This window comes from Brachycentrus maculatus, unplaced genomic scaffold (genome assembly GCF_059751285.1).
Source record: "Brachycentrus maculatus isolate JH-2025_06_01 unplaced genomic scaffold, ASM5975128v1 h1tg000440l, whole genome shotgun sequence".
Classification (NCBI taxonomy): domain Eukaryota; kingdom Metazoa; phylum Arthropoda; class Insecta; order Trichoptera; family Brachycentridae; genus Brachycentrus; species Brachycentrus maculatus.
The window spans coordinates 968,500-995,481 of NW_028281188.1; the positions used below are offsets into that span (position 1 = coordinate 968,500).

General features: G+C 38.7%; 1 protein-coding gene across 1 annotated transcript in view; it reads left to right on the plus strand.

The window, feature by feature from the left end:
* The window catches only part of RasGAP1 (Ras GTPase activating protein 1), a 51,115-nt gene extending 25,135 nt beyond the window's left edge, over window positions 1-25,980 (plus strand). Inside the window, exons 3-14 of the mRNA XM_088271421.1 lie at window positions 7,798-8,656; window positions 10,916-11,085; window positions 12,140-12,493; window positions 14,457-14,673; window positions 15,340-15,543; window positions 16,750-16,881; window positions 17,802-17,896; window positions 18,838-19,040; window positions 19,731-19,878; window positions 21,030-21,199; window positions 21,797-21,947; window positions 22,164-25,980. Coding sequence (XP_088127547.1) covers window positions 7,798-8,656; window positions 10,916-11,085; window positions 12,140-12,493; window positions 14,457-14,673; window positions 15,340-15,543; window positions 16,750-16,881; window positions 17,802-17,896; window positions 18,838-19,040; window positions 19,731-19,878; window positions 21,030-21,199; window positions 21,797-21,947; window positions 22,164-23,304 — 3,844 coding nt within the window. The 3' untranslated portion in view covers window positions 23,305-25,980. The remainder of the gene's footprint in view (window positions 1-7,797; window positions 8,657-10,915; window positions 11,086-12,139; window positions 12,494-14,456; window positions 14,674-15,339; window positions 15,544-16,749; window positions 16,882-17,801; window positions 17,897-18,837; window positions 19,041-19,730; window positions 19,879-21,029; window positions 21,200-21,796; window positions 21,948-22,163) is intronic.
* Window positions 25,981-26,982: the final 1,002 nt, after the last annotated feature.

Sequence of the window (26,982 nt, forward strand, 5' to 3'; positions counted from 1 at the left end):
ACGGAGCTCCATAAAATGATCAATTCAGTTTGATGGCAATATGGTGCAAGAGAGGAAATTCTAAATTTACAGCTCGAGCACGTTTTTCCTTCCACTCGCGGGAGTGTCCCACTTGGTGACGTCACTGCTGACGTATATTTCATTCAAGTCAATTGGAGACATTTTCGCATTACGAGGACCGACCCACGCGCCTGTACCGTGTAGAGATAATTCCGTTTTTAGGGAAATTTCGTGATCAATGGACGTTGATAAAATGACGCACGTCAATGGTTTATTTATAGAATTCCTTAAAGTAGTAGTAAAAATACGTTCGTCTTTCGGTGGTTGTACGACTAACTTCCAAACCAAGCTACATACTCGTATTTATAATCCGAAATCACTATCAACGATCTTCGAATATATTGTAAATAATAAATATTTTTTTTTGACATCTCATCAAAGATGAAGAAGAATATGGAAGTCTGGGCATTTACGGGGCAATCTCCATTCTACCAATGATTGAACCATATTATGTTGTGACATAAAAAATATAAGAATAAAATAACAACTTACTAAGTATGTAGTTTTTTCCAACTGGAATTTTATTTGACCAGCAACCGGGTTTCGTCGTAACGGACACCATCAGTCTCTGTCGACCACCAGTCTGATGATGTCGGTTACGACGAAATCCGGTTGCTGGTCAAAAAAAAATACACGTGCAAAAACTGCATAGTTGTTATTTGAAGCGCCCTTGAGGTAGTATTTTACAAAAATGGCGCTGTATTAATTATCCAAATTATTTATTATTATTTTATTCTAAATAATACAGTTCCACCAAGAAATGTCAGTACAAAATATAATAAAAAAATCTAACCCGAAACTTTTTTTTTGTCCGCCTCCATAGTGTAATGGTCAGCGCGCTCGGCTACCGTTCTGGAGGTCCCGGGTTCGATTCCCAGGGGGAGTCAAATAAATATACATGAGTGATTTTCCACTCAATATTACCCTGGACTGGTACCTGAAGCGGAGGGCTGATCACCTTTCCTTCGTGTGTTAACGATCAAGATAACACTGCGTTTATATGATGCAGAGCCCTATGCACCATTGGGGTGCGGATAAGGGTTCGAATGAAAAACCCGAAACTAAACGTTGATGTTTCAAAATGTATCGAAACAAGGAGTTATATTATTAAAGAAAATACTTGTTTTTTTACCACTTGAGTTTATTTTATGACGACTAGTTTCGGAAGCTAAGCTTCCATCTTTAGGTCTAAATGTAAATGTCTGAAGATGGAAGCTTAGCTTCCGAAACTAGTCGTCATAAAGTATACTCAAGTGGTAGAAAAACAAGCGTTTTCTTTAATGATTTCATCATGTCTTACCACAAAGTAAATGCCGAAACAATAAATAAAATAGGAGTTATATTAATGAGTCATTTCCCCACTTGGAATATATGCGTGTAGATACACCCCATGCGCCTAGCACGGCAATACGGCAGCACGGCAGCACGGCAGCACGGCAGCACGGCCGTTCTAATTATAACTACCGCGTCTTGTGGAGTCGATAGTTTGGAGAGGCCTGCTCTAGAGTCGGTGCGGTGTGTATGGTGATGGTGTATGGCGCATGTGTGTAGAGGAAATGGGACTAAGTCTCGAGGAAATGACGTCACCACTCATTCACGGCTTCGGCAAGATCGTTACAAATATAGTGCATAATAAAATACATACATAGTCACACTTCCATGAAGGGATTTTCAAATCGGTATCGAGTGCCACTTCATCTATAATATTCGGAGCACGGTGTTTATATCTCCCAGGCAAAATATAGGCTGTTTTTTTAGAGGTATACAAATTAAAAATGAAAATTTTTTTTTATGTAAACCATGGGTGGCCAACCTGCGGCCCGCGGTCACGTATGACGAATATATTTTTAAATCAGTGACAAACTGTTTTATACATCAACAAAATATATGCGCTCAAGTATTATCTATGAGTCAAGTCATCCATGTTTTTACAAAACATATGCCCCACGATTCCAACAATAGAATTTAATAGTAAGTGCGTAACAACAATAAAAATTTCCTGATATAAGATGTTTTATATATATAAGAATTTAGTGCCTTTGGATCTACATACGTTTGTGGAGCTTTTTTCCAAAATGAAACAATAAAAATAAAAATAGGGCGTCAATAACAGACGTAAATCTCGAAAACTAGTTAAGGTTACACCTTTAATATCAAAATAGATTTAGAAAAATCAAGTAAGCGAAAAGGTCGCAGTATTATTTTTTCTCACAATTTCCCGGATTGTACTTTCTGATTACCTCTGCATCCAAATTATTCATAATACTTACAAAAAAATCAATAAGTGTGATGTTCGTTGTTATAAAAAAATTCTAATGTCTGTATGCGGCCCTTGGAAAAATTTTAGGTCATCAATGCGGCCCGGTGTGCAATTTGGGTTGGCCAGGCCTGATTTAAACCATATCCGCTCCCTGTGGAGCATATGGAGTCCACAAACTGTCTCCGAGCTTTTCTGTCGGCTGCCAGCTCCTTTGCATCCTCCCAACAAAGCTTTAACGGGAATTCAATAGATGCCACTACAAACCTTAAATATCGCAATATAATAAGCAAAAAACAGTTTCCCGCTACAGCGGTAAATTTTCTGGTAATTATGATTACAGTCTCCCGCGAACGGTAATTGGCTGACTGATGACTGTAAAACTCGCCTCCCGCATAAGTTGTGTTGATTGATTTTCATTTTTTTTTTCGTAAAACTCACTAAAAAGCGTATTTCTAAAATTGTGCCGGTCGGGGTTGTGGAGGCGTCTGTGTACCGGCCAACGTCGGGTCGGAATCGGATCTAGCTGACTAACTGAACTAACTAAATACTTATCCCTTTCACTGCCTACACCGGGGTACTTCTAGAAAATTCGGTGGTGGTTTCCTACAAAGATTATTTTATTTAGATTGGCAGTCACAGGAATATTGAAAGCTTTTAATTCATTCATTCATTATTCACAGTAAAATCGCGATACAATTTTGTTTCACATTTTCTATAAATTTCGCAACTTGGTTCATTAAAAAAATGCTTTGCAAGAGAAGGTTTGTCAGGAAGCCTAGATGCTTCTGTGTCAAATATGGGAATGCGGTGGGACAGCTTTCAATCTAATTTCTAATTTCTAATATTAATAATGATAATTATTAATGGAATAATTTCTAATATTCGCTGATTAATTTAAACAACTCTTGTCCACTATTAAAATCAACCTATAGTGGCGTGCACATATAATTTACTAGGGTAGGCAGTAGATGTAGGTAGTAAGGTAAGCTGGGTACTACTTAGTATGGTAGGGTTATGTTTTTATATGTCACGCGGGTAAGTTAGTATAGGCACTGCTTTTCTGCATATAAGTATGGACTGCACGCCCCTGCCTATGGCTATCTTTTTTTCATAATAACATCTCCTGAAATGTACCGATTGTGCTGTGAGATTTTTTCCCCGATTCCACGTTAATTTGGTGCCATTATAATCAGATTAATTGCGACATGCGTTACTATTACTTGACGTATGAAAATCGGAAAACAATGCGTAATTATCTATAGATTGCCTAATAATTATCCCAGAACGGAGCAGCTTTATACCTAGATTTCGGAATTTTCAACGAGAGTAGTACTAGTACCAATTAAAGCAAATTTATACGTAAGGTGAGGTGAAATCTAAGGCCGGAAATAGACTAGCAGCTTGGAGCGGGCGGTCGCAACCGCTTCAAGCTGCCGCAGTTGGACATTCTGCAGTTGCAGCACGAAAATCTCTTTCCGTTTTATATGACTCTCTATTCGAATCGAACACAGACTACATAGGCAAAAGGGATATTTGCATTTTTCGGGAATAATTTAAGCATTCATTTTCCACTTTTATATTTTAATTTGTAAATACAACTATTAAAATATATTGTGACACGTGTTTTAATGCATTTTGCATCATTTTCAAACACCGCATTTGAAGCCAGCCAAGCTTAAGTTTTACTTACAACATTTTGGTCAAAAGAATTTTGTTTGATGTGTTTCCGTATTTTGGATCTTATAGTTATATGGACGTCACCATAGAGTGTGTATTCGTTAATTCGCAACTTAATTTTATCTAAATCCATCAACATTTTACGTAATAATTTTTTTTCTCAAAACACCGTTTTTGCATTGAAAAAATAAGTTATTCTTATTAAAAAGAAAAAAATATATTCTTTACAGAAAATTGGGACAGACATGTGACCTCCCCGGTCATCTCCGGTGGAATGAATTCTGTGTTTGCAAATATCCCCTTGATTGTACGCTTTGCTGGGAGGTGCTTTCTTGTGTTATGCGAGAGTAATTCTTAACAACATTTTGAGTGTGTTCAAATACTTCGCAAATCTGGATTATCTCCAATTATAGGAAAATTATATCACATAAATAAAACATACAAAAAAAATTATATTGTGGTTGTCAGCCATGAGTACACGGCTGTCCAAATTTAAAACACAGTAAGGGACATTTTTTTGTAGTACGTTTTTTTTTTGCATTTTTGGACTAAGTAAAATCTACTTAGTCCAAAAAAGCAAAAAAAAACGTACTACAAAAAAATGTCCCTTACTGTGTTTTAAATTTGGACAGTCGTACAATTAGTGTATGCTACACGTGTGTAAAGTGATCACTTAAACCACCCTATGACGGTCGTAAGCCCCGTAAATGCCCAGACTTCCATATTCTTCTTCATTTGTGGTGAGATGTCAAAAAAGAATACAGTAATTCTTGATATGTAAGGATTGTTTTGGCATATATTTATTTTGACACCCCAGGAATCGAACCTGGGACTTGGGAGTGCAGATACCCCCCGTTCGCCTAGCGCGCCACGTACCTGCGCGTCGCGGTACATCACCATCGGGCCGACTGTCCCACGGTCGTGCAGTCGCGCCGCTATACGGGGGGAAAGAGAAATCACGCACCGCGGCAATTATTACATTTTTTTATTTACCCGCCATATTATTTACGAGCGGCAATCATACGGAACAATGCGTATTGTTTAGACGGAACACGGAAGTAACGGGATGGCGGCCGCGCACTCACGTGTACGCTCCACGTACGCCACTGCCTACTCAGCGGGAAAAATGACAAATAAATGCACCTACGACCGAAATGCAACATGATCGATCGTGAATGGACAATTTTTACTGCAGCTTTTCCCCTTCAAATCGGACGTTTCACAAACCAAATGGATCATTCTCACGATGTGTTATTATTGGCTAATAAATTAATATGAAAAATCACAAGACTATCGGTAACGTTCTTATAGAAATCTGTCGAGAAGTAAGGGAGATATGAAGGTTTAAACTTTACATATTTTAATAAAACGAAAAACGGACGCCGCTATACGTCATCGGGTGTTATGGGGTGTATCCCTTTATATATCTGCTTTAAAGAGCTGTAAAGTAGTAGTGTGGATTCGTTTCTGTGACGGCATTCGTTACCAACTTACGAAAACAACGTTTTTTTGCGAAGGCGAATTTTGCAAAAGAAAATGATGAATGAAAACATTGATTATATCGGCTGTTATAAACACAAAACGAGTCTTACACAATCTTTTAAAGTTGAGTATGTTGAATTATGTATTCCTCCCGAGTGATAATACCCTATTGGACGCCTTATAAATCAAATTGGACGTTTAACAAATTACTCGTTTTAAATTGTACGTTATATTGTATTTAATAAAAATGTTGAATTTTAAAAAATAAACTCATCTTAATACTACTTATACCGCCAGTGTACACATCTTCCCATTAATAATGAATAAAAGGTAATAAATAAATAATAAATAATAATAAATCCCTTACTGCACCTCAATGGTGCATAGGGCACTGCTTCATATAAACGCAGTGTTATCTCGATCGATTACACATTAAGGAAAGGTGATCAGCCCTCCACTTCAGGTACCAGTCCAGTGTAATATTGAATAAATATTAGAGTGAAAAAAATCACTTATATTTATTAAACCCCCCTGGGAATCGAACCCGGGACCTCCAGAACGTTAGGCGAGCGTGCTGACCATCACACTACGGAGGCGGACAAAATTACTCGTATTAAATTGTACATTATATTGTATTTAATAAAAATATTGAATTTTAAAAAATAAACTCATATTAATACTACTTATACCGCCAGTGTACACATCTTCCCATTGATAAAAAATAAAAAGTAATAAATAAATAAATAAGAATAAAAAGTAATAAATAAAAATAAGAAGAATAACAGCTTCTACCCCCAACAACATCTACGTCATTGAACGTCCCGAGGACACAACTCTAAAATTAAGACTTAGGACACAACTCTAAAATTAAGACTTAGGACACAACTCTAAAATTAAGACTTAGGACACAACTCTAAAATTAAGACTTAGGACACAACTCTAAAATTAAGACTTAGGACACAACTCTAAAATTAAGACTTAGGACACAACTCTAAAATTAAGACTTAGGACACAACTCTAAAATTAAGACTTAGGACACAACTCTAAAATTAAGACTTAGGACACAAGTCTTAAATTAAAAATAGAATTAGAATCTTGAATAAATCATGTTAGTCTGAGAAAATGCCATTGCGAATGTATTGTTTTATTTGTTATAAATAATATAGAGTAGATAATCTATATTATGATAAAACATTTTATGTATTATGACCCCAATAAAAAATAATCTATTATTTTAAATTGGCTTCATTGATTAGTTAAAAATAGAAGGCAACAATTCTTTTGATATACATATTATCATTTTAACATTTTGGACTTTATTATCTAAATCTGTTTTATTTGTAAGTCAGACCTGATTGATTATTCAAAATATATTACATAAATTATTATTGTAGATATATTTAAATGTCCAAATTATAAATATTAAAATATTTATTTGATTAAAAACTTTTTACATATCGCTCACTCCTTTCAAGAACGGCCATAAATCAAAAATCGTCAATTTTCAGTTGTGCATGTTTTCGGAATGCCCAGAAAATGTACTATATCCCAGCAAAAGAGGCATATTTTTAACTTAATATTTACCCGCTACAGGGCAAGTGTTATTTTTGCATTTTGAAGAAAAGGTATTGTTTGATTATTTTTTTTAATATACTAAATATTTTTCAAATGGTGAAAAAATCTTCAGGTTTTACCTAAAAGATCTGTTGCACAGTAAAAAGTTCAATAAGTGGCTTGATATTTATTTTTAATACATTGTATTATATTTTTAAACTTTAAAAATGTTCTCCTGAAAATCGATTTTTTTGATTTATGGTGTTCTTGAATCCTTTCACTCCTATGAGCGTTATATTTTAAGACACTTAGATTGGCATTGGTTTTGTTTGCCTTCGTAGTGTAATGGTGTTTTGTTTGCCCCTAGAGGTCCCGGGTTTATTCAATATTACCCTGGACTCTCTGGTGCCTGCAGCGGAGGTCTGATCACCTTTCTTTCATAAGTTAACAAACACTGCGTTTATATGATGCAGTGCCCTATGCATCATTGTAGTGCAGATAAGGGTTTGAAAAATAAGAAGTATATTCTTAAGTAAGTTCAGATCTTTTGCTCATGTTAGCTACTACGAACAGTACTATGAACAAGCGCGCGATCATTCAAAATCAACCATTATGTATTTTTATTAATTTTGTCCAGATTTGGTTATTTTTATTTGAAGTTGTTAGGTTAGCCAGGCTTATGGGCTTCTATTGAAATACCGCCACAGTCATATTTCGTATGTTGTATACTTTTATTTTGACTAATTTATAATGGTTGATTTCAGTCCACTGTTCGGGGAGGAGTTCCACTTCGACGTGCCGCGGCCGTTCTGCTACCTGTCCATCTACGTGTACGAGCGCGACCGCGACCGCCACCTCCGGCAGGACAAGGTGCTGGGCAAGGTGGCCATCCTGCGCGAGGACCTCAAGCGCTACAACACCCACTCCGACTACTGGTTCATGCTGCGGCCCGTGGACGAGGACTCGGAGGTGCAGGGCAAGGCGCACATCGAGATCCTCTGCCACCAGTCGCCGCCGCGCTCGCCCTCGCCCTCGCTCGCCGCCTCCAGCTCCAGCATCGACCGCAAGCTCCGCACCAAGCACGGCGCCAAGTTCGGCAGCTGCTCCGGCGCCGGCGGCAAGAAGGCGCTGAGCGGGCTCGCCAGGTCCGAGAGCTTGCGGAGCGCCGGCCTGGCGCTGCCGACCGACCCGGTCTACCACCAGGCGTCGTCGCGGAAACACGCCTCGCTCAACAGCGCGGAGACCTACAGAGTCCAGCAGCCGACCTACTCGCCGCTCTCGGAAACCTACACGCCCTCCTACTCCGACTTCTCTCCGGAGAGCAACACCTCCTCGGACATGTCCCCGGTAGACTATGCGCACTACCACCCACTGCCGGAACTAAAGAACAAGATATCCATCCGCGTCCGGGAGTGCTCCGAGTTGACGCTGAAAAACGGACAGTGCCACCCGTACGCGATAGTGACGGTCGTGTACTCCAACGATAAGAAAGTGCGGCGTAAGACTAAAGTTAAGAAAAAGACGTCGAATCCGCACTTCGACGAGTGCTTCGTGTTTGATATGACGCTCGACAGTGACAGTGCTAACAAAGACAGAGAGATCGCGAGCGGTAACCCCTGCACGGTAAGCACCGAGCGCTCGAATCCGATTATTTTTAAAATTAATTTATTGTGACATGTCCATTTCCACTCTGTTTCATTCATACTTGATTTTGTTATCTCTTTGATAAGATTTGCATTCATTTGGTTCTCACGATATCTCCATTGTTTATTTTCAGTCTGTGATATGTATCGTTATGTACGTAATATGAGATTCTTCTACTTTTCCCCCGAGTCTATTAATAATAAATATACCATAGGATTATGTTTTTTCCTCCGCAGAAATATCCCGCTTTTGAAGGATTAAATCTGGGTTCTGTAGATTTTTTTTTATATCCATTTTTTTAAAGTCATTAGTTAGCCAATATTTCAAAAAATCGGCACACAAGTTTTATCTCAATATCTAATTTTCTGCTCTATTTCTCAAATATTTTTTATATTTTAAAATGTCAACTTTGTAACAGCAGTTACCGCCATCGTTCAGGTACCCTCGAGCCTTAAATAATTTTTTGACATCTTTACCGCGTGATTTTACTGCTACATATGCTCGCATATGACACAAATGTTTTCTGTGTTAGTTTGGAACGGTTATGTGGCGACCAGCATGCCTACATTATAAATTAGGTACCTGCCTAGTCAGAGTCTGCGGAACTGATAATTATTTTTGCTTTAGTTTATATTTAGACCCGAAGATGGAAGGATAGCCTCCGAAACTCCGAAAGTCGTTAAAATAAAATAAATATATATAATTTATATTTGAAGCGATTACTTTGTGATTTTCAATTTTTTAATTGAAAAACAACTTTGTTTTAAAATCACCATAAATATTTTATTATAACTTAATTCTAATATCTACCGGTTTCGAAGCTAACCGCTTCTTTTGCAAGACTGATTCATACTAAACCACTATCTATTTAACAAAATTACAAATATTTTGGCCATTAGGTAAGAGCTCGAGTAGATCTCAAGTGGCTTTATTCTTTATGTTGATTAGCAGTCACAGTAAAAAGGGGGGATCAGGGATGTTAAGTGATTGGAAACATATTTAATAATGGACTTTTACTCTGGTATTTGTTAGTAGTAAAGTATTATTAATTGCTTTTTTAATTCTTTAGTCCTCAGTTGCACGCGTTTAACTATTCACTCGAGATCTACTCCAGCTCTTTTGCCTAGTGGCCACAATATTTACAATTTGTTAAGTAGATAGTGTTTTATTTATTAACTTGGCGTTTAATTTGTAGAACTCCATTTTAATTTATGTATTTATTTTAAATCAAACACAGATTTTTTGAGTCTACTAAATTGTATTTTATTAACAAAAAACACATAAAAAATTATATTGTGACAATTGTTTCGCCTTGTTAGGGCATTATCAAACGAATGTCATTCGTTTGATAATGCCCTAACAAGGCGAAACAATAGTCACAATATAATTATTTATGTGTTTTTTGTTAATAAAATACAACTTAGTAGACTCAAAAAATCTGTGTTTGATTTAAAATAAATACATAGATAGTGTTTTAGTATTAATCAGTCTTGAAAAAGAACCGGTTGGCTTCTAAACTGGTAAACAATATAATTAGGTTAAAATAAAATATTGTCCGCCTCCGTAGTGTAATGGTCAGCACGCTCGGCTACCGTTCTGGAGGTCCTGGGTTCGATTCCCAAGGGGGGTAAAATAAATATAAGTGATTTTTTCACTGTAATATTTATTCAATATTATAACCCTGGACTGGTACCTGAAGCGGAGGGCTGATCACCTTTCCTTCATGTGTAAACGATCAAGATAACACTGCGTTTATATGACGCAGTGCCCTATGCATCATTGGGGTGCGGATAAGGGTCTTATTATTATTATTATTATTAAAATAAAATATTAATAGTGATTTTAAAACAAAGTTATATTGCAATTATAAAATAAATATAACTCAAGTGGTAAAAAACAAGCGTGGAGGTCCTCACCAAAAAGTTACATTTTCAATATTGCACAAAAATATCCGTTGAATACAAATCTGTTCTGTTTACTGTATTCTATCAAAATCTTAATTAAAGTTGCTACAAAACGTGACCAATCCTGTGTTAAACCAATATGAAATCATTAAATCGCACCTAACCTAACCTAACCTAACCTAACCTAACCTAACCTAACCTAACAATTTTAAAAGCTAGAATTCCTGATTATTATCATTTATAATGGAAACGTAACGTTTTGGTGAGGACCTCCACAATTGTTCTCCATCCATGTGGAGACGCGGGTAATCCAGATGTTGTGTTGTGTGCGCAGGTGTGCTCGCGAGGCGGCTGGGCGGAGGCGGAGGCCAGCGAGGTGTGCGTGTCGCTGTGGCACGACACGGCGGGCGCGCTGGCCGGCGGGGGCTCCATCTTCCTGGGGGAGGTGCGCACGCCCCTGCGCCCCCACGAGCCCTGTGCGCCGGCCCTCAACACCAGCGCCTGGTCAGTACTAATTAAAATCATAATATTCATTTTGGATAATTTATATAGTAATTTATAAAACCTATAAGCAAATGCGAAACTGGCAGTACACAACGGAGTCCCGGTTCCGACCCTAATGTATGGTAGTGAAACATGGAGTTGGCAAAAGAAGGATGAAAGTAGACTGAATGCAGTCAAAATGCGATCTCTCAGAAGAACGTGCGACAAAACGATGTATGATAGATGTTCGAATAGTGAAATTAGGAAGGAATGCAAAGCTGAGACAAGCATTATCGATAAAATTAAGAAAGGTGTGTTGAGATAGTTTGGACATGTAGAACGAATGAGTGAGGAAAGAACGGTAAAACAAATTTATGAGGCGAATGTAATTGGAAAAAGGAGCAGAGGAAGACCGAGAAAAACTTGGCACGATCAAATATGCCAAATACTTGAAAGTGGTCGGGTTAGGAGTCGAAACAATCGGCGGGTATGTATGAGGCGATGCATGAACGTGGAAGAGGCGAAGAATTTTTGCAAGGACAGAGTGATGTGGCGTTCTATTCTCTCTGCCTACCCCTGCGGAGAAGCGGCGTGATGGTTAGTTAGTTAGTTAGTTATATAGTGCCATTTTCGTAATATACTACCTCAAGGGCGCTTACTCAGATGTGAATTATGATATGAAAATGATAATGATAGACATACAAATTATTCAAAGATACGTGGTCAACCGGCCGAGTCTGGGGAAGTGAAGGAGCCATACTATTGCCCCTTTTCCTTGGTCTTGGTGAGTCGGAGCATGGCCAAGATGTCGGGCAAGAGAGCAGCTTGTGGAGCTCCTCGTCATGGTGTTTATCCACATTCGCTAATGAGCATGTGAACAGGATGTCAGAAAACAGACTTCCACATATCGCCCTTCAAGGAAACCCTGAAGGACGTAGATCCCCAGGCAGACCTCCAAAAAAGTGGAAAGATAGCTGAGAGTCAACACCCCGAGAGCGACAGGCGGAGGCACAAACAGATCCTGAGGATCTATAAAAAGAAGATGAAGAAGAAGCTAATATGCGGTTGCTTGCAGGTACTTCCTGCGGTCGCGCAGCGGGCAGCGGGATCCGCGCGGCGCCACGCCCACGGGCACGGCGTACTCCTCGGTGACGGGTGCCGCGCTGGGCTCGGTGCGCCTGACGCTGCAGCACACGCTGGACCGCATCCTGCCGCCGCCGGCCTACGAGGGCCTGAAGGGGCTGCTGCTGCGCGCCGCGGCGCCCCGGGCGGGCGCGCCGCCCGTGGCCGCCTCGGCCGTGTGCATCCTGGGCGAGCTGGTGGGCAGCAAGGCCGACGTGGCGCAGCCGCTGGTGCGGCTCTTCGCGCACGAGGACCTGCTGGTGCCCGTCGTCAAGGCGCTGGCCGACGCCGAACTCTCCACCCTCTCGTGAGTTATGATTATCTATTTTTTGATCTCGGCACAGATGAAGAGGAGTACATATTAGGACATTAAATTACATTGTATTATTCATTACAATGACATCACTCAAAATTTGTTTTAACACACTAAGGATGGGTATTTTTACGCGTACAGATCGCTGACAACGGGATTCGATAATTATCATCATATAGTTAAGACCTTAATATAGATATTGGTACAAAATATTCATAAAAAATATGAAATAATTCCTTCATTTCTGACTTTGAAATGAGGCCAGATTAGAAGGTAAAAATACCCTTGCCATCCTCAGTGTGTTTACATTAATAAGATTTAATTAATGTAGATGGAATAGTTTATTTGATATTTTCCTTAATGTCTTCTTCTTATTCTTCTTCATGAACACTCTGTCCTCCACTGCTGGATATAGGTCTCTTCCCCTTCTTTCCATTTCCTGACCGTATTGATTTGCCCGAGCCAAATATAATTATGTATTTGTTTTTATTGACTAACCCGAGCAGTGTTCAGGTAGTCCTTTTTCCAGTTGTTTGGTGATGATTTTGCCAAAGACTGTAAAAACACTCCGCATGTATTTGCCAAATAACGTTTGCGTATCGGGAACACAATGCACACGCGTGCAAATTGACGATGTACCACCGATGACTAAACTGTGGGGATAGATACATTATGATGTTGCGTGTTGGAACGGCGATACGCCAAGACAAAAATGCCAAATATGAATGGAAAAATTCACCAGATAAAATCCAATGTTTGTTTGTTACTTTTGTAACATTATGAGGTACTTTATTTATTGTTTCGGCATTAACTTTGTGGTAAGACATGTTACAATGATTAAAGAAAACACTTGTTTTTTACCACTTGAGTTTTATTATGGACTACATGTTTCAGAAGTTAAACATCCATCATTCAGGTCTGTATGATAACTAAAATATAAAATATAAAATTGTTCTATAAATAAGGAGAGTGGAAAGTAAGGGGAAGGGGTTAGTCAAGGGACGGAGTTTGAAAACAAAGGAAAAATGGAAATGGATTTTATATTTTATATTTTAGTTATTATACAGACCTGAATGATGGAAGTTTAACTTCTGAAACATGTAGTCTATAATAAAACTCAAGTGGTAAAAAACAAGTGTTTTCTTTAATCATTGTATTATGTGGTACAATTACACGAACATTCAAATTTATACTCCCTTTGAAACGGGATAGTTCAAAATTATAAACAACCTTTCCAGTAAAAAAAATTTGCTCCTGTAAACATGGCTTTGATTCGCTCGCCCTTGAAAAAATAACTGTCCTTTTATACCTGGGATGAAGTTACTGCATTTGTAATGGCATAAAAGGGTGCGGACGGTATTCTTACCTTGATTTCAATTCATTTTACATATTATTTACTTACTTTAGAAGAGCCTAACATTCTCAGCGTGACATGAAATATCTTCTAATTATAGCTAGCATGGAACGTGTTAATTGGAGTAATATTTTTTTTTTTTTTTAAATGTTAGTAATATTAGTATATAACTACTCACCTTGCTACTAATATCGTAGTCATACAAGAGAAAGTGACCAAGTGCATTTTTTTACAAAAATGTGAACATTCACTATTTGATATCTTACTAGCCAAATATTGCCCTGAAAAAAATCCTCAAGGATTTTAAGCTTAATATATTGACTTGTTGAAAATGACTAACTGCATTGATGTTTATTTTCTTGCCGAGCAAAAGTGACTTAAATGGCCCTCCTGAACATTTTACGCTTTGTTAGGTCACTTTCTCCTGTTCGACTACGATATGTATTACTAACATTTTTGTAAAAAAATATAAAAGTAAAAATGACTAACCACAAAGTAAATGTTTTAAATATTTATAATATGTTTTGAGAATGGATGATATGTATTTGTATTTACGGTAATATGAGTTTTGTTGATGGAGAGGGTGTGTGTGTGCGTACGCAGGGACCCGACGACCATATTCCGGGGCAACACGCTGGTGTCCAAGATGATGGACGAGGCCATGCGGCTCACGGGGCTGAGCTACCTGCAGCAGACGCTGCAGCCCGCGCTGGAGCTCGTCATGCGGGAGCGCCGGCCCTGCGAGATCAACCCCTCCAACGTCAAGGACCCCGCCGCCGTGGACGCCAACATGGCCAATCTCCAGGAGTACGTCGAGAAGGTCACTATCCCATCCTCACTACTATCCGCACCCCAACGGTGCATAGGGCACTGCATTATACAAACACAGTGTTATCTTAATATTTTTCAATTCAAACCCTTATCCGCACCCCAACGGTGCATAGGGCACTGCAATACATAAACACAGTGTTATCTTAATATTTTTCAATTCAAACCCTTATCCGCACCCCAATGGTGCATAGGGCACTGCATTACATAAACACAGTGTTATCTTAATATTTTTCAATTCAAATCCTTATCCGCACCCCAATGGTGCATAGGGCACTGCATTACATAAACACAGTGTTATCTTAATATTTTTCAATTCAAACCCTTATCCCCACCCCAATGGTGCATAGCGCACTGCATCATATAAACACAGTGTTATCTTGATCTTTAACACACGAAGGAAAGGTGATAAGCCCTCCACTTCAGGTACCAGTCCAGGTTAATATTGAATAAATATAAGAGTGAAAAAATAACTTATATATATTTGACCCCTCCTGGGAATCGAACCCGGGACCTCCAGAACGGTAGCCGAGCGTGCTGACCATTACACTACGGAGGTGGAGTTTTAAACATTATTATATTGAAACAATTTTCAACCGAATTTGGTATGGTAAGAGTATATCGAGTAGATTGAGAGATGTGGTGATTATCGGTGCAGTTCCTGGAGGCGATCACGCAGTCGTTCTTACACTGCCCCGCCGTGATGTGCCGCCTGTTCGACGCACTGCGGCAGAGCGCAGCACAGCGCTTCCCGCGCAACTCCGAGGTGCGCTACTCCGTCGTGTCCGGCTTCATCTTCCTGCGCTTCTTCGCGCCTGCCATCCTCGGCCCGCGCCTCTTCCACCTCACCACCGACCAGATCGTAAGTGTGTACTAATGTAACCAAACCTCAAGGGAATAATGGCAATAATCCTAAATGTTGTTTCTACCGACCACAGTTGAAGTTAGCTCTGGTAAGTATCAAAAAAAAAAAAAAAAATGTTTTCAATATCATATTGATATAATATTTTGAGAAATAAAAAGACTTTGTTTTTTGATCCACTGACATGTCGCTCACTCCTTTCAAGAACGTCATAAATCAAAAAACCTGAACCAACCAAAAACAGACTAGTGATATTAATCACAACGTTTAATACCATAAATCGCTCACTCCTTTCAACAACGTTATATAAAAAACTGATTTTTCAGGAGAACATTTTTAAAGTTAAAAATATAATACAATGTATTAAAAACTAGTTAAAAATAAATATCAAGCCACTTACTGAACTTTTTACTGTGCAACAGATCTTTTTAGGTAAAACCTGAAGGTTTTTTCTCCATTTGAAAAATATTTAGTGTATTAAAAAAAAAATAATCAAACAATACCTTTTCTTCAAAATGCAAAAACAACACTTTCTGCCCTGTAGCGGGTAAATATTAAGTTAAAAATATGCCGCTTTTGCTGGGATATAGTACATTTTCTGAGCATTCCGAAAGCATGCACAATTGAAAATTGTAAATTTTTGATTTATGACATTCTTGAAAGGAGTGAGCCATGTGATTATTTGGATGTAACCAATGTGAGTGGATCAAAAAAAGTCTTTTTATTTCTCAAAATAATATAACAAAAAAATACATCGCAAGTAGCCGTCATAGCTGGCCAACAGCACGACCACCCAGAAGAACGACTTGCGCCATACTAAAAGGAGATTGGCGGAAACAGTATGAAGCCGCGTGCGCTTGTACACAAAGCACGGCACACACGCGCACACTTTATTATTTATTTCAATTGCAATTGAGGTGGTATGGGCACATAGGACGCAGAGAACCTGATCATACTGTGAACCAGGCAATTGCTGTGAATCTTCTTCAAATGACATCTAGAGGAAGACCAAAAAGTTCATGGATAGTGTAGAGAGAAAACATGGCCTAGGTGATATTGCCCGAGACAGAAGAACCTGAGGATGAGGAGAGCTGACCCCGACAGTCTACAAAGACAATACGTTGAAATATCTGGTCAACTTGCATCATTTGCATGTGGCGTGTGTCTTGTATGGATATGGTGACACCGAGTGCTGGTTTGTTGCAGGATCCGCAGACCAACCGGACCCTGACGCTGATCTCTAAGACTATCCAGTCCCTCAGCAACCTGGTCAGCTCGCAGACCTACAAGGAAGAGTATATGGTCACCCTTTACAAGCGCTTCTGTCCCAAGAAACATGTGAGTACACCCCCCCCCCCCAGGGATTCAATTTATTTTATTACAAAAATGTTAGTAATATTAGTATGTATATAACCACTCACTGAGATTTTTATGTATACCGGTTTCGAGACGTACCCGTCTCTTCGTCAGGACAATCAATACCACAGCATACAAACAGTACTACCCTTCACTACCATAGCACTATTTATACACTTAAAACTACACAAAAATCATATAAATCCAGTGAAAGGTGATCAGCCCTTCGCTTCAGGTTCCAGTCTAGGGTAATATCGAATAAATATTAGAGTGAAAAAATCAATATTTATTTGACTTCCCCCCTGTGAATCGAACCCGGGACCTTCAGTACGGTAGCCCAGCGTGCTGATCGTTACACTACGGAGGCGGACAGATTCAGCAAAATTTACTGTAACAAATTAATCGATCAATCGGAACCTAAAATCTGGTGGCGTCAAAAGTCTGCGTAATCCGAGGGCATGTACAACTAGCACGCACATCCATACATGTATAAACACTATGCACGTATGGATGTGAAGGAGGCGAGGAGTGTATGTCAGGACAGAAGAGTGTGGCGTTCCATCCTTTCTGTCTACCCCTGCGGTGTAACGGCGTGATTGTAGTATGTAGTAAAAAATTTAAAATTACGGCTATTTTCATTATAAAATTTTATTATAGAGTGCGTGGAAGTTTTTGGTAAGGGAAGGGTTATTAATTCTGAGTATTTCAATGTTTTAGAATTTAGTACATAAACCCTGATGATGACAAGGTTCATATCTTCAAATCGGTTGGATAAAGTGTACCAATAAAAAAGTGGTTAAAACAAATTTGTTTAATTTTGTAAAGTTTATAAAATGTGCCACAAAGTATCTGCGAAAAACATTCAAGAAATTTTAATTTTGAATTTTTATGATTGTTTTCAGGAACAGGCCATCAAGCAATTCCTAGAGATCATATCTTCCAGCACGGAGACGCAGAATAGCACCATGCAAGATACCCCCATTCTGCTTAAAGAAGGGTAAGTTCCGCAACATCGCTCGCTGCATAGGATACTTTTAGATACTCACGTGGAAATTTTATTAATATGTTTGTATTTTGTATATTTCTCGCTTTCTGCGCACTGCGCGTAGGAATGGGTAAGTTGTTCCAATTCCATTGCAGGTTCAATTAAGACTGAGATCTCAGTTGTTTAAATTCTGAACGGACGGCCGCGCTAGATGTAGATCGTGCTTCCGTATGCATTTTTTTTTTAGAATATATCGTAGTCATACAGAAGAAAGTGACCAAGTGTATTTGTTAATAAAAACGTGATCATTGACTATTTGATATCTTACAAGCTTAATATTGCCCTGAAAAAATCCCAAAGGATTTTAAGCTTGGAAGTATAATATATTGACTTGTTAAAAATGACTAACTGCATTGATGTTTATTTTCTTGCCAAGCAAAAGTGACTCAAATGGCCCTCCTAAACATTTTACGTTTTGTTAGTTGGTCACTTTCTCCTGTACGACTTCGATATGTTGTCATTTGACTTTTCTTTAAAATTTATATTGAAAAGTTATTTTTACCATTGTTTCAATTCATTATCTTTTAATTTTTTTTCCAAACTATAAATGTATTTACTTAGGAGAAAAACTTTACTTTTCAATACAAAAACAGTATTTTAAGCATAAAATTCAATTATTTAGATATTACCTGGGTTTAAAGAAAATTAAGTTTCGATTTATCATATACATATTGGAACTCAAACAACTAAATAAAATAGTTCCTATCATATAATTTTTTTGACATCTCAACAAAGATGAAGAAGAATATGTAAGTCTGGGCATTTACGGGGCTTACGACCATCATAGGCTGGTTTAAAAAAGGGAATATTGGTCGGGGTATAGCCTGGTTTACGAGAGGTTCCACCGTATGTGAAGCGAGACGTGCGGTACTTACTAAGTGTCGGGTGTGCAGGAGCATGATCAAGAAGGCGCAGAACCAGCGCTTCGGGCGCGCGGGGCTGAAGCAGCGCCACTTCCGGCTCACCAGCTGCGAGCTCAGCTACTCCAAGGCCAAGGGCAAGCAGCCACTCTGCTCCATCCCGCTGGCCGACATCGTGTCCGTGCAGGAGGTGACCGAGACCCACAACCTCAAGATGAACAACATGTTCCAGATTGGTAATTATCCATTTATCGCTACTAAACATTATTTGTTTATTTAATATAGTTACATTTTTCAGTACAACATAATACAATTTCTATACATTTATACATATCGCTCACTCCTTTCAAGAACGTCATAAATCAAAAATTTTCAATTTTCAGTTGTGCTTGTTTTCGGAATGCCCTGAAAATGTAATATATCCCAGCAAAAGAGGCATATTTTTAACTTAATATTTACCTGCTACAGGGCAGAAAGTGTTGTTTTTGCATTTATAAGAAAAGGTATTGTTCAATTATTTTTTTGAAACATAATAAATATTTTCAAATGGAGAAAGAATCTTCAGGTTTTGCCTAAAAAGATCTGTTGAACAGTAAAAAGTTCAAAACGTGGCTTGATGTTTATTTTTAATACATTGTATTATATTGTTAAACTTTAAAAACGTTCTCCTGAAAAATCAAGTTTTTTGATTTATGACGTTCTTGAAAGGAATGAGCGATTTGTATGCAGTCTGTTTACAGTTGTGGCCCCAAGGATCTTTTTTTTTCTAATTTTGCAGTCAATGTGTTGTTATTGTAAAAGGCATTAGCCGTTAATAAAATAAGCACCGAGTTTATCATCTACCCTTTGGAGAAAACGTCGCCAGCGCAGTCGGTGTAGCTATGGAGGTGACGGAATGAATAACGCCTCGCTTGGAATGTCCCCAGGGTACCAGAACCGGGTGCTGTACGTGCAGGCGGGGAACTGCCTGGAGCGGAAGGAGTGGTTCGACCTGCTGAGCAAGCTGTGCGAGGGCCACCGCCCGCCCGCGCAGATGTGCCACCCGGGCGCCTACTCCCTCGGCCGCTGGACCTGGTAACCGCCTGCCCTCTGTCTCTCACTCTCCACTACCCACTACCCACTACCCACTCCCCTCTGATTCCCAATGACCAGTCACTCGGTCATGATGGGATGCCCTTTACAGTTGGCCGTTTGGAATGGAGTCTTTTTATTTTGGTTTTATCATGGGCAAAATGCTATAAGCAACATATTTTATTGAATAAAAAAATATTTAGACCACTAGAGATGTTTTATATCAAAATTATCTTTGTATTTGTGGGTTTTCTTAGACAGCATCATTACGATAATGTCACACAAAGATTTGTTTCAAGTATGTGTGTGGTTTTAGTGTTTAAATACAAGCACAGATGGCAGTACAAGTGCCATTTTAGAAGCGGGTGTTCATGTACGCTCATATTTCTTTGAAGTGGCCATAACATAACATCTTTAACCTTTTCATGGCTGCAAATAAATTACGCTGCAGTGCTCAGCAGGCCGGGTATTTTTTGTAAAAATAAATATTTTCTAAATATTTTTTTGTTGATATTGTTATGTTTATTAAATAATAATTTACTTTCCAAGTATTATATCCTGCATCGATTGTTAGTCTTATTCTTACGTTAAACCAGTTTCATATTTTGTCACACTAAGTCACAAAGCCGCCTCTGCCTCCGTAGTGTAATGGTCAGCACACTCGGCTACCGTTCTGGAGGTCCCGGGTTCGATTCCTAGGGGGGTCAAATAAATATAAGTGATTTTTTCACTCTAATATTTATTCCATATTTCCCTGGACTGGCACCTGAAGCGGAGGGCTGATCACCTTTCCTTCATGTGTTAACAATCAAGATAATACTGCGTTTATATGATGCAGTGCCCTATACACCATTGGGGTGCGAATAAGGGTTTAAAGAAAGAAAACAGAATGTTCAGCAGGCCGGGTATTTTTTGTAAAAATAAAAATTGTCCAAAAAATTTTTTGTTATTATGTTTATTAAATAATGATTCACTTACCAAATATTATATTCTGCATCGATTGTTAGAGTTTTATTGTTACGTTAAACCAGTTTCAAATTTTTGTCTGATAGGCATGTTTTTATAGCTTCCGAGATATCTCATCTCTGGCAGCCATCGGGTTATAATATAACGACTTTACAGACAATAACATTCACGTTCCCCTCTCGTTGCAGCTGCTCGAGCAGCAAGCTGGAGGCGGCGGGGTGCTCGCCGGCGCCGGCCGTGGCCCGCTCGCCGCCGCCCGAGTTCCGGCTGCGCCTCGACCCCTCGCGGGACCTGCAGCGGATCCACTGCCTCGTCATGTCCGTCATCCGGGACATCGAGAAGATCGACCTCAAAATCTGTGAGAAATCTTACTTGAAAACTCCTCAATGCTTACTTGTCAACCTGGCCGGCTCCAACTGGGGGATCCAAATCCCCCATATCGCTCACTTTCAAGAATGTCATAAATCAAAAAACTTGATTTTTCAGCAGAACGTTTTTAACGTTTAACAATATAATACAATGTATTAAAAATAAATATCAAGCCACTTATTGAACTTTTTACTGTTAGACAGATCTTTTTAGGTAAAACCTGGGTTTTTTCTCCATTTGAAAAATATTTGGTATATTTAAAAAAATAATTAAAAAATGCATTCTCTTCAGAATTAAAAAAACAACACTTTCTGCCCTGTAGCAAGTAAATATTAAGTTAAAAATATGCCTCTTTTGCTGGGAAACATGCATAACTGAAAATTGACGATTTTTGATTTACGACGTTCTTGAAAGGAGTGAGCGATATATGAATTTTAGTATTATAAGAGCTACTTACTACTCCATGTGTTTTGTAATCTTAAAAATAATATTAATTCATCAATTCATTTGTGCACATAGATGCCAAGGCTATAAGGTTTGCGGACGAGTGGTATTTATGTGGCTAAAGAAGGTTTCTGTTTGGCAGCGAGCTCGCCAGGCGCGGCGGTGGAGGGCTGCGAGGACCTGGTCTCCTACCAGCGCACCCTGAAGGAGCTGAAGAAGGTGTACTACGAGCTGGAGGGCAAGCACCGCGCCTCGCAGCGACTCGAGGACCGCGAGAAGAAGCTCGGCAGCAAGTGAGTTCCCATTCCTATCCACTCTTATCTGTTTTCTCGCTTTAAAATATTCCATCCCTTGGGAATTGAATCCGGTATCTGAGCTCCATTCACATCCCATCAGTCATGTTCTGCATTACTAGCTGGGCTCAGCTGTCAATCTTTGTCCTTGTGTGAATGCCGCATAATCTAAGTTAAGAAACCCGATTATTGAATGGAACAATTGTATTGTTACAGACAAGCTCCGATTGGAGACGACAACTACCTGAATCTCCGCGAGCGCGCTCCGCAGGTGGTGTTCGGGGGCGCAAGCGCGGGCGGCGCCTCCCCCTTCCGCATGTTCCCGCCCTCCCTGTCCCCCGCCCCGCCCCCCCTCGCCCACGCCCCGCCCGACCAGGCCGCGCCCAGACCCGACGCCAGGAGCCTCCTCAACAGTCTCTACGTCAGCGCCGGCGCCGCGGACCCCGACAACCCTGTGCCCGGCGGCGGCTACCTCAAGATGAACTGCGCCGATCCCGAGAGAACCTCCCCTCCTACCTGCGAGTATGTCGAAGTGAGACCCAAAATACCCGAGAAGGAAACCAAATCTAAATCCGGTTTACCGTTGTCGCCCACGTATAAACCCGGATCGGCGGAGATCACGCCCGAAGAAATTGCGGAAAAATCTCAATTCCATTGCCGCGAGTACGAGTTGATGTCGGATTTTTCCAGCGCGGCGAAAAGAAAAGAAGAGGAAACCGACGAAGACATCCCGCCGCCGGTACCGCAGAGAGCCCAGTACGGCTCTCCCACCAGACCCGGCTACCCCCCTAAGGAATCCGTCAAGCAGAAGTACCGAGAGAGAGCCAAGCCGGGAACAGGCGCCGAAGAATCGGTCCGGGAACACAAGTGCCTGGAGCAGTACGAGCCGAAGGGCAGCGAGGATGCGGCCGCTTTCCAGTTCCCCCTGCGGATAGTGGAGGACGGCGACCTCGCGGAGGACAGGACCGGCGCTCCCGGGGCCTTCCCGGAATCCAGATCTCGAAGCAATTGCGACGAATACGGCGACACGGAGAACAACGTGCGGAAGTCGACCATGGACATGCGGGAGGCGAGCGTGGACAGTGCCGACGCCATCGCCGAGGCGGAAGGAGACGGCGCCTCCTTGAAAAAGAAGGCCAAGGAGGATTCCGGATTCTTCTCCAGGAAGAGCAGCCAGCGGAAATCTATCCCGGTCAAGTCCAAACCGTCGAACAAGAAGACCAACAGCGTCGACGGGGCTCTCGGAACCGCCGAAGCTCCCGGGGAATCGGTTCCCAAATCCCAGTCGGCCCTGTCCTTCTTCAAGAAGAAGTCGAAAGGCAACGCGGACGCTGTCAGAATAGCCCCCATCTATTGAGGCGAGCGTTGTGGAGTTGCGGTCTCGTAGATTAAGCGTAATTATGTACGCGTGTATACATAGTGTACGTGTAGTAGTGAGGAATGGCGACGCGCGAGACGGAGACAGAAGGGAAGAGTTCCGGAACTACTATAAAAGGTGCTAATAACTGTGATGCGAGGCATTGTCGGCGGCTTTCGGATATGCAAACAAAAACAATTTTGAAAATAATACGAGCGAGAGGTATATTTTTTTCACAGTGTTATTTCTAGAAATTATCTATCTTTTTACAAATTATTATTATCGTAATAATTAAGGAATTTTGATTCTCATTTTTATTAAATCTTAATGTGTAAAGTTTTTTCCTAATGTTCCATCTATTTATCGTACGCGAACTGAATTCTCGTTCCGGCGCTCATCTCCCGCCATTTTTACCGGATTTATTTTGGTTTTGAATATTTCGATATTCTTAGTCGAAATAAAAATACCCAATCTCATCCATTGACTTTCCACTTGTAAGATTCCATCAATGCTGAGATTCCTGCGAAGAAGAAAACTGCGGTACTCTGTTATACTCGCGCAGTTTGCGTTTATGTTTTCCTGGTAAAACTACCGTTAACTCGTTTCATTTTTATTTTTCCAGTACTATTATATTTTATTTGAACCCATTTTTTTATACATCATCGATAGATAATAGTATTTTTAAATACAATCATTGAAAATTCCCACTATATTATTTTTAAAATACTCGGGATATTTTGGCATACAATCATACGTATATAGGATGAAATTCATTGAACGTTCATGACAATTTTTATGAGATTTTTTATTAGGAACACAAATACAATATATGTATATGTAGGTGTACATATATACATCTAAATATACATATACAAATACCATATGTTTCTAATAAAAAGATCTAATAAAAATAAAAACATTCTCGTTATATTTTTAACTGTAACAAATTTTGATTCATCACTCATCTTCGATCATTATGCTGTTCAACTACCAAAAATAAAATTATGTCTTTCATTGATATCATTTCAAAAATAAAATTATGTATGTATTTTTTAATGATTTGTATTTGTCACAATTTTGTAATGTTTATTTGCTGGGCCATGTAATATTACAAAAAAAAATCTAATTTCATTTGAAATTTTTATCTACAAATTTTATAGTGTTGAGGTTTGTTGGAAGGCGTTCCGTGGTTATGTTTGTCGAGTTTGACAGTGCCTCCTAGATCTAATATATGAGCCTCGCAGAAAGATTTGGTAAACTGCGCATTATAAATTTTATACATATGGAACCATTTTACTCGTCTAGTATGTTATAAAGTTAGTTTTGTTTTAAATATGTCTCAAGGATTTATTTCTTCTTTGACATGGTCTGATGACTAGTTTTTACTGGCAATTTTTTATGAAATTCCGCTGTAAAAATGTATTTTACGCTTCTTTATATTTTTTCGTTGGAATAAGAAAATGTTTTATACCTTTGTGATAAAGATAAATCACATTTTCATTTAATTATTTACGAGTCAATATCCACCCAGTGATATATCCGCGGTTGATTATTCAAATTCAATCGTATTTTTTGTTTCCAAAATACTCGAATTACAGTGTCGCAAAATTTTTCGCAGCAGGGTTTGCGTATTAGTTCTAGGAGTCTTCAGAGCTATTAGGTTTAAATATCATAGGAAAGAGATATAAAAACTGTTCTATATTTATGGCTAAAGTTACATATTATTTTTAATGTTTTATTTTCTTTCTTAAATATGATTTGTACAAATTCAGAAGCTTTAAAATTTCTTAAGTTTTACTTTAGTACATACGTAAACTTAAGGAAATATGGGAGGCATTGTTCGCCAACTCGAAAATACAAAATATCCTTCATAATTAGTATGAAATGAGGCATTTTTTTACAATTGTCTATTACGAAACGAGGTCACCTCAAAAGGGACACAATAATTTTAAAAAATAGATCTGTTTTCCTGTTCATTTTATGAAATACTAAGTTTTTGTATTTTTACACATACATTTATAATAATTCAAATACAAATCAACTAATGTTTTTTTTTTTTAAATATTTATATTATCACCATTCTTATGCAAAACATATGTCATTCTTATATGTACAATGATTTTACTTATTGGCAATCTTTAATTGAATTTTTTTAAATCTATTTCGGTTGGTGATCTGATCAAGCAATATGAAAGTTAAGTATACAGAGCTTAATGATACTCTTTTGTATTTAGCTATGATATTGATCATATATTTGCGTTTTTACATTCTACTATTATGGTAGGATGAATGAATTAAATTATTATCAATCTCATTGCTGTTTTGTATTGTATATAAAGCCACTTGCATTCCTCTCCCAAATACCTATTACATGGTCTTATTGTGTTTCAGACATAATATAGAGCAGTGTTCCGCAAACTTTTTATATTCAAGGTACACCTACCAAATTAAGACATTTCAGAGGTGCATATTTACCATATTATGGTAACATATTTAACATATTATTTTTAATGCCAAATGTGAGCCTACTTAACTGAGCACAGGCAGTCAAAACTTGGAACAATTGTGTTATTTTCACAAAACTAGACTTTTTTCCGCAGCGCACCAACTAAAGGCACACGCTTTGCGGAACAATTATATAGAGGAACGTTTACTTTTTTAAAAAATAAAATAAAATTCTACGGATTACGCCACTGTCTAGTTTTCATATTGTTTGAGATTAAGCCACCGAGTGCTAGAAATATTAGAGATTGCCGAATGTATTGTCGTTGTCGTAATTGTTTGCAGTCCCTTCTGAGTATGGCCTCGAAAATTGTCTCAGTTTACAAAGTTTCTGTGCCATTTGAAAAAAAGCATTTCTTTTTAACGTTTGCCGTGCATCGGAATATTATACACCGCAGACTTAGAAATAATTTCTAACAAACAATATGTACATACATTGCCATCGCAGATTTAAAAATAATACGTTTAAGTTTACTTATCTCCCAAATAAGTAGTAATCTTAGTTTAGTTTAATGCGTAATCTCAATTTGTCATAAGTTTATGTACATATTTATTATTAAGTTTTACCATTATAATTTGTAAATATTATTTATGTTATTTGAAACTCACGCATGCCATTTCATTATTTCAAATTGATTTTATCCATCGAGACATCAAAATTAATTTGACTAACTTATGATGTCGATCTTGCGATGTGTTCCTACGTCGAAAAGCGAGTTGCCATTACTAAATATTGAATCCTCATTTTAATTCAGAAATAACCTTAAACTATAATGTTTTCATTGATTGATTCCACAATCGCTAAATGTTTTACTCAGTCATTGTTTCTTAATATCTAAAATGATACATCCAAACACGTGTTACGATAGATTTTAAGAAACAGCGGTATTTATCAAGTAAAACTAAATTAAAAAATGGCTAGAATGTTTTCATAGTAAAATTTGAGGAATGAATTATAAAACTCACAATGTTTTGAAGCATTCAAATGAGTTTGCATTATGAGTGACAGAAAAGGAGCAGTGTCTTACATCACACAAGCTAGTACAAGATGATGCATCCTCGGGTGTCCCAGTCATTACCTCTTATCTCCTTTCCCTCTTCTATTTCCTCCCTCGAGTACGAAGATTGTCCTCGTATGGGTTGGCCCAAGATAAACAATTATAATTGACCGTTTTA